This window comes from Suncus etruscus, chromosome 18 (genome assembly GCF_024139225.1).
Source record: "Suncus etruscus isolate mSunEtr1 chromosome 18, mSunEtr1.pri.cur, whole genome shotgun sequence".
Classification (NCBI taxonomy): Eukaryota; Metazoa; Chordata; class Mammalia; order Eulipotyphla; family Soricidae; genus Suncus; species Suncus etruscus.
The window spans coordinates 35,105,180-35,120,229 of record NC_064865.1 but is presented as its reverse complement, the minus strand read 5'-3'; the positions used below and the strand labels follow the sequence as shown (position 1 = coordinate 35,120,229).

At 53.5% G+C, this 15,050-nt stretch overlaps 1 protein-coding gene across 1 annotated transcript; it reads right to left on the bottom strand.

The window, feature by feature from the left end:
* Window positions 1-362: 362 nt before the first annotated feature.
* LOC125996217 (complement C4-like) lies at window positions 363-14,970 on the bottom strand. The gene is made up of 41 exons (XM_049765165.1): window positions 14,832-14,970; window positions 14,499-14,691; window positions 13,802-14,000; window positions 13,559-13,629; window positions 13,393-13,481; window positions 13,109-13,191; window positions 12,493-12,589; window positions 12,265-12,370; window positions 12,054-12,186; window positions 11,448-11,563; window positions 11,167-11,349; window positions 10,902-11,087; window positions 10,637-10,822; window positions 10,119-10,277; window positions 9,748-9,874; window positions 9,541-9,615; window positions 9,081-9,278; window positions 8,890-9,001; window positions 8,710-8,780; window positions 8,406-8,545; window positions 8,092-8,301; window positions 7,790-7,841; window positions 7,617-7,706; window positions 7,279-7,488; window positions 7,046-7,121; window positions 6,785-6,941; window positions 6,587-6,703; window positions 6,303-6,474; window positions 5,530-5,762; window positions 5,285-5,452; window positions 4,915-4,974; window positions 4,161-4,251; window positions 3,883-4,081; window positions 3,662-3,752; window positions 3,500-3,574; window positions 1,585-1,687; window positions 1,371-1,460; window positions 1,198-1,296; window positions 1,028-1,111; window positions 694-826; window positions 363-599 (listed from the first exon to the last, which is right to left on the bottom strand). The coding sequence occupies exons 1-41, from the start codon at window positions 14,894-14,896 to the stop codon at window positions 458-460; spliced, it is 5,241 nt and encodes a 1,746-aa protein (XP_049621122.1). The 5' UTR covers window positions 14,897-14,970; the 3' UTR covers window positions 363-457.
* Between the last annotated feature and the right edge of the window lie 80 nt (window positions 14,971-15,050).

Sequence of the window (15,050 nt, the reverse complement as noted above, 5' to 3'; positions counted from 1 at the left end):
CAGGTGCCAGAGCTGAACCACTGTCCCAGACTCAGAACAGAGTGAACAGAGGAATGCACCCTGCTCATAGAAAGAGTCTGTGTGTGTGCCAGTGTGAGTCCTGCTGGAGGCTCAGATGATGGGGTGGTGGGTACCCAGAGGATGAGGGGGCCCTCACAAGTCTCTGGTGGGGCAGGGGTAGCCCTGTGAGCAGCTGAATCTCCAGTGAGGTTTTTGGGAGAGTTCATCCTGGCTCTAGGAGTCTGAGATAGTGAAACTATCTGTGTGTGGAGTAGTTACATGGTCTCCACCCGTGTAACTCTGGTCCATGACACCAGAGCCTGGAAGGAGCCATCAGGACACAGTCAGTCTGGACACGCAGATGCTGGCTATCAATGTTCTTTATTGTGGTTATACCCTAGGGCCTTACCAGGGCTGCATTTAGGGGTGTGTAGAAATTTTGGGACACCTCCAGCTCTCACACTTGGCAACCCTGAGAGCTATACTCCTCCAGGAAATTTTCTAACTGGACACAAGCCGGCCGGTGGCGGGTACTTCGGCATAAGCGCTCTGAGGGTATCTCCTCGATCCAGCTGTTGGAGTCCAGCAGGTATTGGGGACTGCGGAGGCAAAATAGGAGTGGGTAGGGTGACAGGGTAAGTGGTTTCAGGAGGGGGAGCCTGCAACAACTGACTTCAGGGTTGGGGGACTCACTCTCCCTTCAGATCAAAGGTGGCCCCATCCAGACCCATGATCAAATATTCCTTCCCCGTTTCCAATCGAAGGCGGCAAGAGGCTCGAACCAGGAAGTTTCGGGTCTGACCAGAAGTGGCCTTGGAATCCTTGGCTGTGAGGAGGAAGGTGAGATGCTCAAGGGGTGTGAGAAAGGGTGGGGGTGACCTTCTCATTCACCCTTCACCACTCCCAACAGTTTCTGAGAGCCCCAGAAGATCCAGGCACAGGCTTTGAATTTTCACTGCTCAGGCCACCAGCCCCCACACCCAGAGCTCAGCACCCTATATCCCCCCATTTCCCCGACTTGTCATACTGAAGTGCATGACTTGGCTAATGCTGGTCTCAAAGAGGCGGAAAGCAGCTCTGCTGTCCTCCCGGAGAACCTTCACCTTGAAACCTAGAATGAGGCCAGACAGAATGAGTGAGTGGGTGAGGGCTGAAGTTGGGGGTCAAAGGACTGAAGGTAAAGATGGGAAGACAGACCATATTCCACACGTGGGTAGTAACAGGCAAACTTCATCCGGTAACCATCTTCCTCCTGCAGCCCCCGCTCCAGGGCTCTCCGCTGTCGGGGGCATTTCCCTGAGAGAGGGGTGCAGATGAAAGTGTGCACTCCACTATCTGCTCCCACCCAGCTCCATGCATCTGGGGCTCACCCTCAGCACACTGGCAGACATCCCCAGAACACAGCGTAGACAGAAGTTTGCTCCTGCTGGGTGCACCGTAAAACACAGAACATTTGCGCTCTGGAGAAAAAGCAGAGGGAAGTTAAGATATATCCTCCCCATCTCTGCCTGACCAGGCCTACAGATTTGGGGGATTTCTAGTCCCTCTTCACTGGCCAATGAGTGGCCCCTCCCGGGCACTCACCAGGGCTGTAGTAGTCATACAGGATCGCGCTGGCTGGCTGCACCAGGCCCACAGCCACCTCCTGGACAGCACCAAAGCCCACACACTCCCGGGTGGTGGGGACCTGGGGAGAGGTGACACCGGCGATGGGACTATGCTGGCTTTGCTTGGCACATGGATCTTCTAGTCGTCCTTCACATTATTTATTATTGTCCTCAGTTCTAGAAATGCCTCCAAGGTCTCAGTGACTTGCCTGCGTAGATGGTGACCTTGGCCCAGTCTCCAATGCCCAACCCCAGAGTCCTACCTCTTCGTGATTTTTCCCCTTGGCACTGGGGGCAGGGAGAGACTCCCAAGAGGTAGAGAGAAAGCCCAGGGACCAGCACTGGCAATTTTTGGCCAACTAAGCCAGCATTTAATGTCGGGGGAGGAGAGGACTGAGGATGGGGTACTGTATTACCCAGACCACCCATTACTTGGGGCCTCTAGGACTACATGCTGGTGATGTTTGGGGGACCATGCAGTGTCAGGGATCAAACTGAGGTCAGCTGCATGCAGAACATGTGCCTTAAGCCTGTACTATTGCCTCGGGTCCAATGAATTCTCATGAAGCTGAGACGAGCTTCGATTCTGACATTGTTGGCCTCCCCCTTTTTGCTCCCCAGAAGTCCAGATCCCAGCTTAGTGCTTTCCTCCCTCTGAACTCCCCAATAATGGTCTCCACTCTCTGGCTCTCACCAAACCCATCAGGCCGATGATCCCAAACCCAACTGCCAGCCTTTTGGAACCACTTCAAATTTACTTTGCCTGCACCTCTCCATCAGGTCCACCCACTACTTGATCCCCAACATAATGAGATAATGTGTGTCTCATTTGCCATTAGCAGGTGCCATCATGCTAATCATCTTTATGGCCTTCATGGTGGGACCATGAGGTCAAAGGTCTGGGAGGTGCCACCCCATTCTCATGCCTCCTGGCTCAGGGAAGCCCACTGTCACTAACTTATCATGTGTCCCCTTACTGAGCTGCAACACAGTCAGTCACAATCCCAGAAACTGTCCTGGCTCCTCCTTCCCTCTGTCCACCAAGGCCCTCTGTTTGCCTTCATCATGAAGGGGGCTTCCTTGGCCTGCAAGCTCTTAGCAACAGTTAATTGTGTAATCAACAATGTCTCTGGGGCCGGGCGGTGGCGCTAGAGGTAAGGTGCCTGCCTTGCCTGCGCTAGCCTTGGACGGACTGCGGTTCAATCCCCCAGCAACCCATATGGTCCCCAAGCCAGGAGCAACTTCTGAGTGCATAGCCAGGAGTAACCCCTGAGCATTATCGGGTGTGGCCCAAAAAAACAAAACAAACAAACAAAAAACAAATAAACAAACAAAACAATGTCTCTAAGAAGTTACAGTAAAATAAAAGAAAAAATGAGGGGCACCATTAGAAGACAATCTTAGTCCAATTAGGCCACAAAGAGACAAAACCAACTTCTCTGATAACCAGCATTCTAAAAATATGCAATCAAAATCGAAACCAAGGAAGGCAAACAACAGCCTACCCCTAAAAAACAAAAACAAACAAAACTGGCAGCTCATATGGTTGAACAGATTGACCTTTATCCGCCAGAGAGTTGGCTCAAAGGTCTAAGAACCTGTGTTGCAAGCAGGAGGCCTGGGCTTGATCCCTGACAGTTGCTGGAAGTGATCCCCAAGCACAAAGCCAGGCATAGTTTCCGACCACCACCAGGTGGCTCCAAAACCAAGAATTAAATAGGTTCCAGTTATAAAAGAAACTATTCCCTGACCCCCTGAGCCCACTGGGGCTGCCAGCCCTGTGCCCATCTCTACTCTTGTCCCTTCTTCACTCTCCCGCTCATGTCCAGAGACCACTGCTTCCTGGGACCCCTAGGTACGTGCAGAAAACCCAGGTCCCTCTCTCTGCTTACCAAGTCAAAGTACAGCAGGACATGGGGACCTTCCGTCTCAAAGTGACTCACGTAGCGGTCAGAGAGGGAGGTCAGCTGTGGGGAATGAGAGCTGGTCACAGGGAGGTACAGTGGGGTATGACAGGGCTGGAGCAGGACTCCAGAGAGAAACAAGGGTCGAACCTTCTCGAGGTCTGCCCGCAGGGCGTGGAAGCCGCTCAGGAGGGTGATGTCTGCAATGGCCATGCCGGACAGCCCCACCTTGCCACTCCGCCTGCACACAGATGTGCCTATTGTCAGGGTCATCACACCCAAGCACCCTGTCTCCCTGGGCAGCCTACTGCAGCCCATTGTGCTCGAACTCCAGCTAGCGGCCTGTGCCAGCCCCAAAGGCCCACACTCACCAGATGCACACCGTGTACTGCACTCGGAACTCCTGCTCACTGCCAGCCTTGGGTGCTTCTCTTCTACGTCGGTTTCTCCGGCCCTCAAACAGCTGCAGGGGTGTCACAGGCTGGGCGTGGGCCTCTGGATCATCCCCAAGGATAGCCTCTCCGAGGGCCTCCTCCCCATAGTAGTCTTCGTAGTCCTCGTTTGCTTCCACTGTGCAGGGACAACATTGTGGCTTGGCCCTATGCACCCACCCCCGTGAGCCTATCAGGCCTCTGGCCCCAACACTCACTTGTGTACTCGACATGGCCTAGGACTGTCACCTCAATATGCAGGTCCTGGCAGGTGGTGTTCATGTCCAAGACATTGTAGGCACGAAGGACCTGGAGGGGAGAAGACACAGATGGTTTGACCACACTTCAGGATAGCTCCCTAAACTAAGGGATCAGAGGCTTTTGGAATCATCTTAAGATCCTCCTTAACAAGGTGAGAATAGAAATGTGCTTGGGTTTTGGGTTCACAGCTCAGGACACACAAAAGGAGCAGGAGGGGAAAGCCCAAGAGAGGTATTTGGCCAAGGGCTGGAGGTAGACAATGTGGCTGTCACAAGGAGCAAACAAGGACTGGATGTTAAGCAGAGAGAGATGTATAGGAAGAGAAGTGGGAGGCACAGCTGTGGGCATGGAATTAAACCCAACTGCACAGTCTGTAAAACAGAAGGATCAGCAGCAGCAGCAGAGGAAGAGTCGGTGGAACCCTAGGGAAGATACCAGAGTGGGTGCTGGGCTTCTGCAGGAAGGATCTGCAGCCAGGCAATAGAACACAAAAGACTTAGGGATGTGCTGTGTCTGAGGTGGCTTGGATATCTAGGGCCTGGGGCTCAGGAGTCTAGGTCAAGGCACCAGATGTAGGACTCATTCAGAGAGGGGACAAGGAGATGACAGGTGCCCAGAGAGAGTGGGAATCAGAGTGCGGGGGACCCCCAGATAGAGCCCTGGGCCCTGAGTCAGGAACCCCTGCTCCTTTCCAGAGCTGTCAACTCTCACCTTCAAGGTGCCTTTGGTGTTTCCTTCCACCTTCACATTAATCTTGTTGCCCAGGGAAAACTTTGAAGACCAGAAGAGGGAAAGAATATTAGGGGCCACACTGCTTATTGCTCCAATTTACCTCCTTCCCAAAGCCAACCAGCTTCTCCCCGCCACAAGCACAATCTACAGCTTGCATATATCAGGTGAATTATTTCACTTCAGCTCTAAGTTTCTTGCTTGCTTTATTTTCTGAGGGGCCAATGCAACTCAGAGGGGACTTTCTCCAGGTCACAGAGCCCGAGTTTTTGGGACACTCACAGGAAGAATAACAGCATGGAGATGGCAATCACAGAAGCCAGAGTGGCAGCCCAGCTGTGGGAGTGTTTACCTGCAGCTCCTCCTCCAGCCCCTGTACTTGGTGGTTGTTCAGCTGTAGGTCATAGGACATGAACCCACTGCGGCCCACGGAGCTTAGTGTCACATTGAGCTCCTTTTCCTCGACGGTGTGAGCAGCAATCCAATAGGCAGACAGGGCATCCAGAGCAATCACTGTGTCCTGGGGAGACAGGGCTGGAACTTCTGCACCATGGTCTGGGGGCAGCCCCATTAGCCCTTCCCTGGGGCAGCCCCTACCTGAGTGCTTCGAAACCCTCCCTGGAAGGTGCCTTGCTGGGTGAGCCAGGATGCAACCTGGTCAGCCATCTCTGCCTTGCCCTCCCGGAGCAGCAGGTGAAGCAGGCCATAGGCTGTGGTTTCGATCCATAGTGCCGGGGCCTGGGGCATGGGGTCTGTAGGGCCACGAGGGGCTGGGGTGGATAACAAGGCATTGTTCTGAGAGCCGGCAACTGAGCCCCAGTACAGGCTATCTGAAAGGGAAGGGAGATGAGGGTGAGTGAGGGAGAGGAGGTGTCTGGCCTTGGATCCCCCTCTTCTGTCCACTCTCCCAATTGTATTCCAACCATCCTTGCTCAAACTTTTCTTCCTTCTCAGAGTCTTTTTCTTTTTTTTTTCCTTTTTTGATTTTTAGACCACACCTGGTGACACTCAAGGGTTACTCCTGGCTCTGTGCTCAGAAATTGCTCCTGGCTTGGGGACCATAGTGGATGCCAGGGATCGAACCCAAGTCTGTTCTGAGCCAGCCATGTGCAAGGCAAATGCCCTACCATTGTGCTATTGCTCTGGCCCCTCAAAGTCTTTTTCTTAGAAAGTTTTGGGGCCACACCCAATGATGCTCATGGGGCTATTGCTAGCTGGGCATTGGGGAGACATTGCAAAATTGAGTTCTGGCCTGCAAAGCAAGTGTTCCAGGCTATTGCCTTATCTCTCCACTCCCATCCTTCTCAGTATTTATTCAACTTCTTCCTTTGGGAACTTAGGGTCCTCCCGTCAGGACCCCAGGGACTCACTGCCGGTCTCCTGGACCATGGCCATCAGGTTGTTGTGAGCAACATTCTTATCATCTTCCGGGGCCTCAGTCAGCGTCAGGGCATAGGCAGTGATAGCAGCTGCGTGGGCACCCAAGAGCCCAGCAGATGCTTTTGCTCCCAGGAAGGAGTTTGCCTTGGAGATGGAAGATTCCTGGAGTAAAGCAGGAAGGAAATTGTGGGTGCTAAAGTTCTGAGGAGGTTCCCAGTGGGCAGTGATGGGTGTGTTCATGTAGGGTACAGCGCAAGTGCAAGGGTACTCTTACCACTTTCTGCCTCAGTGGCACTGCACTTCCTTCCTTGAAGATGGCCAGCCCATGATGGAGGGCGATGACCACAAAGGCCGTGAGCGACACAGTCTCGTCATTGCCCACCAAGCCCCCCTAGTCAATGGGGAGAGAAGAGATGTCAGGCAAGGTCTGTGGGAGCTCCTACATATGCTTTAGAGATAGATCACAGCTCACTTGCATGTCCCTGTGAAGCACAGGGCAGGAGTCCAGGAAGGAGCCATCTTCCTGTTGCTGGTGCAGAAGCCATTGGGCTGTCTCCTGCAGCTTCTCAGATGAGCCGTCCACCTGCTCATGGGCCAGACTTAGGATCTTCAACACAAAGGCTGTGAGCCTGATGGGAGGAAGGGACAGTTGGGGAAAGGGCCAGATCCTACAGGGGATATGACCCTACTTTGCCAGGTACTTGGCTCAGCCCAATCAACCTAGCCCCCTCACCAGGTACTGCTGTCCCGATGCAACCAAGCTCCATAGGAGCCATCTTTCTTCCGGAACTGTTGGATCCGTATATAGCCTTAGAGACAGAGGCATTGCTGAAATGGTACCTCCCAGGCTTTCCAATTCCTACCAGGAACTCCCTCCCCGCCCCATGGTAGCCAACTGGCATGCCCATATTCCCTGAACTACCCTCTCCCCCAAACCGCATCCCTGCTGGTTCCTGCACCCAGAACCTTTCTGGATCAGATCCACGGCATGGTCTTTAGTCTCAGGGGGCAAGGCACTCCACTGCTCGGTCTTGTCTAGGTAGCGGGACGCGGCGAGGGTCGGAGACAAGAGGATCATGGTTTGCTCCCCACAGCCCTGGGGAAGTCGCAGGAGAGAGGCCAAGCCTCCGGGGGACAAGGCCCCCTCTGAACCCAGAGTGTTCATCGGATCGGAGGCTACAGGGAAAAGGGTTACAGATCAGAGAGCAGGTGGGGAGCTCTGGATCAAAAGGTCATAGGTTATGGTTCAGGCAAGTTTCACCTGAATCTGAGGGGGACACTCATTGGACATGGAATGCTCCCACCTGTAACCCTGACGTAGCTACTGAAATCTCCATCAGGGATCATATTGGGGTCAGAAGTGCCAGGAATTTCCAAGGTCCGGCCTCTGGGGTCTGGAGAGACGAGAGGAGATGTATCCTGCTGTTTACCTACAGCCACCTCAGGTCACTAATGGCTGGGGATGGGGCTCACTCACTCAGGGGGTTGAGTTGATAGACAATCTCCTCCAGATGAATGGCACCTTCTTTCTGTCTCAGGGACAATAGATTATGAGAAATCACTTGTCACTACAGACCTCACACCCTCCCCCTGCCCCGGAAGTATCCCGAGACTTGACATTGAATTTCAAAGACCAAGTTGGATCAGAATTACAGAAATTACAACAGATCAAGACAATGAGGTTGAGTGTTGGCCTCTGGGTTGGCTAAGGGAGGGTGCTGGGAGTTGGGGGTCAAGCCCAAGAGCTCAGGGAGGAGGGTACAGGGGTACTGCACTCACCTCAACATGCAAAACCTTGGATACTGCATCCCCCATGGGGAAATCACTGGGTCCTCGAGCCACCACTTTCAGGGATATATCAGCAGCAGCTGTGGGTACCACGGAGAAACCAACGGGCCGGGCAGAACCAGCGGGCACCAGCACTTGCTGGGCCAGCCCTCCACCCCCAGCCATGCACAGCCCTTCCACGGGCGACACATGGACGCTCACCTGGGGACAAGAAGCTGATGAGAGCCAGAACTTTAACCCTGTCAGACTCCCAGCCCTCACTTGCTCCCGCTCCCAACCAAGCTGTATTCAGCTCCCAGCCTCACAGTCAAATTCTCAGGCAGGTAGTTGTAGAGGACAGGCCGAATTTCCAACTGCTCAAAGCGGCGCACGGAGACAGGCAGGCGGAGGTGCAGGTGGAATTCTTGGAACACTCTGAGCCTGATGGGTTTGGCCACGCACAGGCCTGATGCACAGAGCAGGAGAGGGGTGCAGAGCTCAGGAAATTGAAGACATTAGCCATGGTGCATGCTGGGCCAGAAGGCCTCGGCTTTTTGCCCCTTGCCTTCCCACATAAGGAGCCCAAGTCAACAAGATGGGGATGGAGGAGGGGGTGGCCCAAGGCCTCACCTGTGCTTTCCGACAGGCTCACCCCATGGATCTCCCATGTGGTCAGAGAGTCAGGGAACCACAGCTGCAGTCTAGGGAGAGGGAAGAAACCAGGTCACAGGTCACACACCTCAGGCTGCCGCAGCCATAGCCAGGGGCCAACCAGCTGCCTACTGATAACCCCATCCCATGGGGTCTTACTGAGACTTGCGGTCCACAGGATGAATTCTCCAGAGCCAGTTCTCAGGAAAGAAGCTACGCACGGGAATTTCATCCTCGTCCATCAGCTCCTCCTCCTGCAAGATCTCCAGGGCTGTGGAGTGTAATGGATGGGGTGAGCTGGGGTAGGGCCTTCTTAGAGCCTGTGCCTGCTCCCAGCCACTGGCCCTTACCTCTGGCAACGCCTTCGGGGGCCTTGGTGCGGGCCTGCCGGCGCAGGTTCTCAGCAAACTGGCAGCAGGACAGGAAGGGCTCCCGGCAGGTGGCCTGACGCACGCGGGCTGCACGCTGTTCACAGGAGCGAATCATGGGCAGCCGTGTCAGCCCATCCATGCAACAGCGTTTGGCCTCTGGAGAACTGTACTGGTTTACTGCAAGGCCAGGGAGGACACACATGAGGGAAGAGGAAGGAGACACACATGTCCTCCACCCTGGTCTGTCTCTTGGATTTCTGACACACAGTTCTCACTCTGAGGGACCAGACACCCAACAGAAGCCTGGAAGATAGCCAGTTTCCCCTGAACTTGGTTCTTAGGCTCCTAGGACTAACTCAGCTGCAGAGGAGTCAGAAGGGAGAACCCCTCAGTCTCACCAGGGTACCAGGAATATGGTTTCCCAGGCACCCCAACTCACATTTCTCACTCATCTCCTTTTGCAAGTTCATGCTCCTCTTTTTCCTGGTTTTCTTCTCCTTGGGACAGCCCAGACCTAAGGAGAGCAGATGGCAGCCAAGCCAGGGAGGGTCAAAAGGTGTGTGACTGCCTACAATCCTTCTTCCATCCATCAGCCCTCTCCTACTCCATCTCCAAGGCCCCACCCCTCTTTGTTTCCCATTCTCACTCTCTCTGACTGGGGTCAGTAGCTTTCCATCGGAGAAGGCCAGACCAGCTGCCTGGAACACCTGCAGGGCACTGTCCCCACCCCCGGCACCACAGCCCAGGTCATAGTTGTTCATGACTTTGAAGACCTACAAGCAAAACAGGGCTGTTGTGACCTGCTCACTGGTGGATAGAGCCTGCAGCCTTTAGTTGTAGGTGAGAAGATAAGTAGAAATGCACCTAGGAATGGGGAAATAGAAACCCCAGGGACCAAGACTTGAGTGGAAAATGAGGGGGGCTGTCAGGAAAGCCAAGTCAGCTTAAGGGGGGGCATCCAGGACTAGGGGATGGGACATGGAAAGGCAAGTGTGCAAAAGTAGAGTCCTGACAAACCTTGCTCATATCCAGGGGTGTGTGGGTCTTGCTGCCCACAGCATACAGAGCTGTGTCTATAGCGCCCAGTGCCACATGTGCCAGAGAATCTGTCTGGAGTTTGAGAAAGGTAGATTCCCCGGGACGATACTCCATCCTACCAGGCACCATCAGCTCCAGCTGGAAAGGGCAGGAGATGGGGACAAAGTGGGGATATCTCTCAGTCCCTAGCTATTTCAGGGTGATGCAAATAAAACCCAAGCCTGAGGACCAGAGTGATAGCACAGCAGGTAGGGCATTCAATTTGCTTTGCACACAGCTGACACAAGTTCAATCCCATATGGTATCCTGAGCCTGCCAAGGATAATTCTTGAGTGCAGAGCCAAGAGAAACCCCTGAGCATTGCCAGGTGTGGCTCCCCCACCAAAACAACAACAACAACAAACTACCAAAACCCATGTCTGAGCTCCTAATCACTCTTTTCTCTCTCAAGTCCAGCACACAGCCCCACTCACTAACATGTACATCTGTGTCATTACCTGACCCTCACAGGCCCCGGTTTGGATGTTGACTCGCAGGGAATTGGCCACAGGAAGGCCTTTATGATAGTAGAAGGCCACAAAGTAGAAGGAAGGGGCCATGTCATGTGTCACAGGCACGGAGATGGATGTCAGGGTCCTGTGGGGCTCTCGCTTCATTGACAAGATCTGGCCCCGGGATACGATCTGGGCCAAGAGTGATTCCTCGTCACTATGCAGCCCTGAAACTAGGGGTCCTGTCCCCCACCCACCACATCATACCCACCATGTAGTAGTAGTGAGAAAAGGTGGCCCCACTGGCACCCACAGCCTGTAGGTTTAGGTTGAACATGTCCCCAACCCGAGGAGACCTAGTCTCCAGCCGCTCGATGGACAGAAACCCAGGCCCTCCTGAGGGTGGCGCTTTCACAAACAGGCTGGCTGTTGCTGGATAGGGGGAGCCTGCAGACACCTACGGGTGGGCAGGGTTAGTGGCAAGGCCCTGCCACTCAACGCCTTCCTCCCCGCTCCTCCCTGAGGGGGAGTCCCACCGAGAGTTGTATTTCTGAGGTGCTCTGAGGGAGAACGATGGGAATGATGACTTGGCCGTTCAGATCTGTGTTCTGTTTTAAGTTCTGAACTTCAGAGACAGACCCAGAAGAAGACAGAAACTTGGCAGAAACTTTAACAGGAATCTCAGAGGCTGAGTCACCCGACTGGTCACGAACCAGAGCCTAGACAAAAAGGGGAAAGGTAGGAAAATCCAGTGGTTGGGCCTGAGCCACTCCTGACCAACACCCTTATCCCCACTTCCTTGCCATCCAGAAGAAACCTGCAGCAGAAAAGGGGTCCCTGGCACCAGGTGTCGCTTGGTGTTGCTAAGATCCAAGGTGTAGGGAGATGACACGAAACGCCACGATGTGAGCTCTGCCTCCTCCAGCTCCCCTCCTGCAAGACAGTGTAGAGAGAGCCACAAGGACAGGAAGGGGTGTGTGGGACAGAAGCATCCCCATCCAAAGACAGTGTCAGCCCAGAGTCCAGGCCTCTCCTGCTCACCTCTGTCTGCTGTGGGCTACCACACACCCAGCAACCTGGGGCATGACACATGTGTCTGCCACAGAGAAGCACAGATGGAGTGAAGAGTGGATGGAAGGAAGGAAGCAGGGAGGGACAAAAAGAAGATAAAATGGGGGCTAGAGAAATGGCTCCAAAGATTGGCCTGCATGTGCTTCTCTGGAGCACTGGAGATCTCTCAGCACTGCTCAAGAAGTGCCGGCATGGCTCTCCCAAACCAAAACCAAATAAAGCAAAATGTCTGTAGCTACAGACAGTCTGCCCTGGGTTTTCCTCTCCAGACCTGACATATGAGGAAGTGGGAGGGCAGCGGATGCCAGAGCATAGCTCAAGGGTCCTGTCTGGGTGATGGTAAGCCACCTACCTGGAGATTCAATAACAGCTGCTGCCACATAGAGGCGCAGCCCTGGGAGGTCTGTGACAGTGGCATTAACCTTCTCCAGGGCACCCTGAAGATTAGCTTTGGAGATGGAAATATGGCACTCGCCATGGTCCAGCTGGGGAAATAAGAAAGTGAGGCAGGTAAAATATGTGCTTCCTTTCACCCCTCCCTACACCCTTCAGTGAGTCCCTACCTTGGACTGACTCTCAAGGCCCCGCAGGAAAATCTTGTCACCATTCTCACCCAGAAGACCAAAGCGCATATATGCCACCCCCTTTACTGGCTTCCCATAGAGGTACCTGCCGTCAGGGAGAAAAGGGCAGAAGGCAGGCTGAGGGAGAGGGAATAGGGGATAGCAACAGTTCGTTCCTAAGACTGGAGAGCTCTAGAGCAGGCTGGGCATAGGGCTGAGGGGAATAACCTGGCCTGGACATCTAACTGGATTTCATCAAGGGAGTCGACCGTTGTCAGGATATAGGGCTTCCCAGGAACAATCTTCACCTCAAAGTTGGGAAGGACTGTCAGAGTGATGAGACAGGCAGGTTAGATACCGTATTTTCTGACATATAAGAGGACCCCCTAATTTTAGACTTTCTCTCTGACTCTGGCCAATCTGAGCAGGCTTTTGACAGTGTAGATTCGGGTACAGAACATTGTATAATTTGCATGCATAAAAAGCCCGCTTGGATTGGCTGAGTTAGAGAGGTGGTCCAAGCAGCCTTTCGGTGATTGGTGCAGGATCGAGTTGGAAAATTTGTTTCGTGGCAATATCCAGACGATTTTCATTTAGTGGCATATCAAAATGTTTTTCGGGATATACTGGGCATATAAGACAACCCACAATTTTCAGTTGACTTTTTTTTTTTTTCATTTCAAAAGTTGTCTTATATGCCGGAAAATACGGTAAGTGACAGAGCCTCTGAAGATACCCTTCCTGTCGGGCTGGGGCTTGTGTCATCTGTCACTCCGACCCATCCCACCTCACATCATCTCCCTTCAGGAAACCAGAGACAGCTCCTTGTCCCTCCAGTTCTTACCATACTTCTTCACCTCAAACTGGGCGCTATAGTTAGATTCCACATCACCTTCGAAACGGGCTGAGATCTTCCAAGTCCCTGGCCTAAGAACCAACAAGGGAGGGCCTCAGTAAGAGCCAGAGAGTCTGCAGCCCTGAAGCATGGAGTATGTTGGAGAGGTATGGAAGGGAGGCATTAACCAGTGGTCAGGGGCTCAGAATCTGTCCCTGTGTGCTGGAGGTAGGGAACCGATAAGACTTGGAATGTAGGCTTAGCAGGGGGCAGTCAGAGTGAGGAGGACTCACTCTGAGATGTCTGGGATCACAAACTCGTCCTGATAGATGGACTTGGGGCTGAACATTTCCTTTGTCCGCACACGGAGACCATGCTGGTTCTGCAAAGGGTGTGGGATTGTGTCAGCTGGAGGACTGAGTGGAGGTCCGGTCAGGAAGTTCTGGGTTAGGGACTCACCTCCACAGTGATCATAATGTTGTCCTGGGAGGGTCGCATTTTCTGATCCAGAGCAAAGACTCGGTACCGGACTGGATGTAGTGGGCAAGAAGGTCAGTGTGAGCCCAGGTCCCCTAGCCTCCCCCAGGAAGCAAGAACAAATGCTTGCTCAGCATAAAGGGTCACCTCAGTTTGGGACACCAAACATGTCCTGAGCAGACTGCAGGGGGAGTTAAAAGTAAGGGCCCTGAGGTTCAGACGCACCCCGCTGGCCTGGGTTATAGATGGGCTGGTCGGTCTGCAGGAAGAGGTGACCCCGACGATAGGAGAAGAGCAGATTGATGCCCTGAGTGTCAATATTTCTGATTCCAGAGTTCTTCAGCCATGGTGATTGGGCTACAAGCTGGATATAGTGTTTTCCTCGGATATTACTGAGATCACATTTTGACGTATCTGGGGAAAACTGTCAGGGAGACAGGTAGAAAGTCAAAGACACAGCAGAAAGAAATGAGACTAAGACAAAAAATGAAAAAGGAAGAAAGAAGAGTAGGAAACTATTGGGGAGCAGGGAGAGAGGCCCATAAGGAAGACAAAGATGATAGAAAAGGCTGGAAGATAGACAAGGTGCCAGGGGCTGGCTCTGAAGACCAAGTGTGGACTCTGTAGGCACTGCAGTCCCCTGAGATCACCATGGGTAGGTTTCCTCAAAGATGACCAGGAAAGGGGCCGGAGAGATAGCACAGCAGTAAGGCATTTGTTGGACAGACCCAGGTTCGATCCCCGGCATCCCATATGGTCCCCCAAGCCTGCCAGATGTGATTTCTGAGCAAAGAGCCAAGAGTAACCCCTGAGCACTGCTGGGTTTGGCCCCCAAACAAATCAAAACAAAACAAAAAGATGACCAGAAAAGAGTGGGAGACAGAAGGACAGGCAGCAGCAGGAACAAATGGCATCCAGTTACCTGGACGCTGAGGAGCACAAAGTTGTTATTTGAATTGAGAGCAAAGTTCACTTTGGGGGAGCAGATGGAAGAAGGGGATAGTCTCAGGAACACGGATCCTTGCACTGCTTGCTGTTGGGAATAATCCAGGAGCTGTAGCCCCACCGATAGAGGAACCCCTACATGCGCCACGGAAGGAGCAAACAGGAGCAATCTGAGGAGAACAGGTGAGGGTCAGCAAAGGCTCCTCTCTGTCCACTCCCATCTTGTCCACACTAGCCTGGGGCCCCAACCTCCTCTCCCAACTCCAGCCCTGGCCCTATTTCATGCTCTCTAGTATCCTGCCCCCGGAACCTGGGCTCCTGCAGAGACAAGGCGAAGCAGTTGAAGGCCCAGGCTAGCCCCCAGAAGAGCCGCATGGCTGGAGGGTCCGGAGGTAGTCAGTCTTTCCTCCCACCCAGCGGTCTGCTGCTCTCTGTCCAGTCCAGAGCTCAGAGCAGTTAACTCCAGACCATGCTCCACCCCTATCCCCAACAGCCGGGAAACCATGTGACAGGCAAGAAATGCAACTGG

What these genes read in the sequence shown, in the direction of transcription:
- LOC125996217 (XM_049765165.1), bottom strand. Translation starts at nt 14,896, where the DNA reads ATGCGGCTCTTCTGGGGGCTAGCCTGGGCCTTCAACTGCTTCGCCTTG. An exon ending in CCTCAGAAATACAACTCTCG is followed by an intron (nt 11,088 to 11,166) that starts GTGGGACTCCCC and finishes GCCCACCCGTAG; the next exon opens with GTGTCTGCAGGCTCCCCCTA. An exon ending in ACCTTTGATCTGAAGGGAGA is followed by an intron (nt 600 to 693) that starts GTGAGTCCCCCA and finishes TTGCCTCCGCAG; the next exon opens with TCCCCAATACCTGCTGGACT.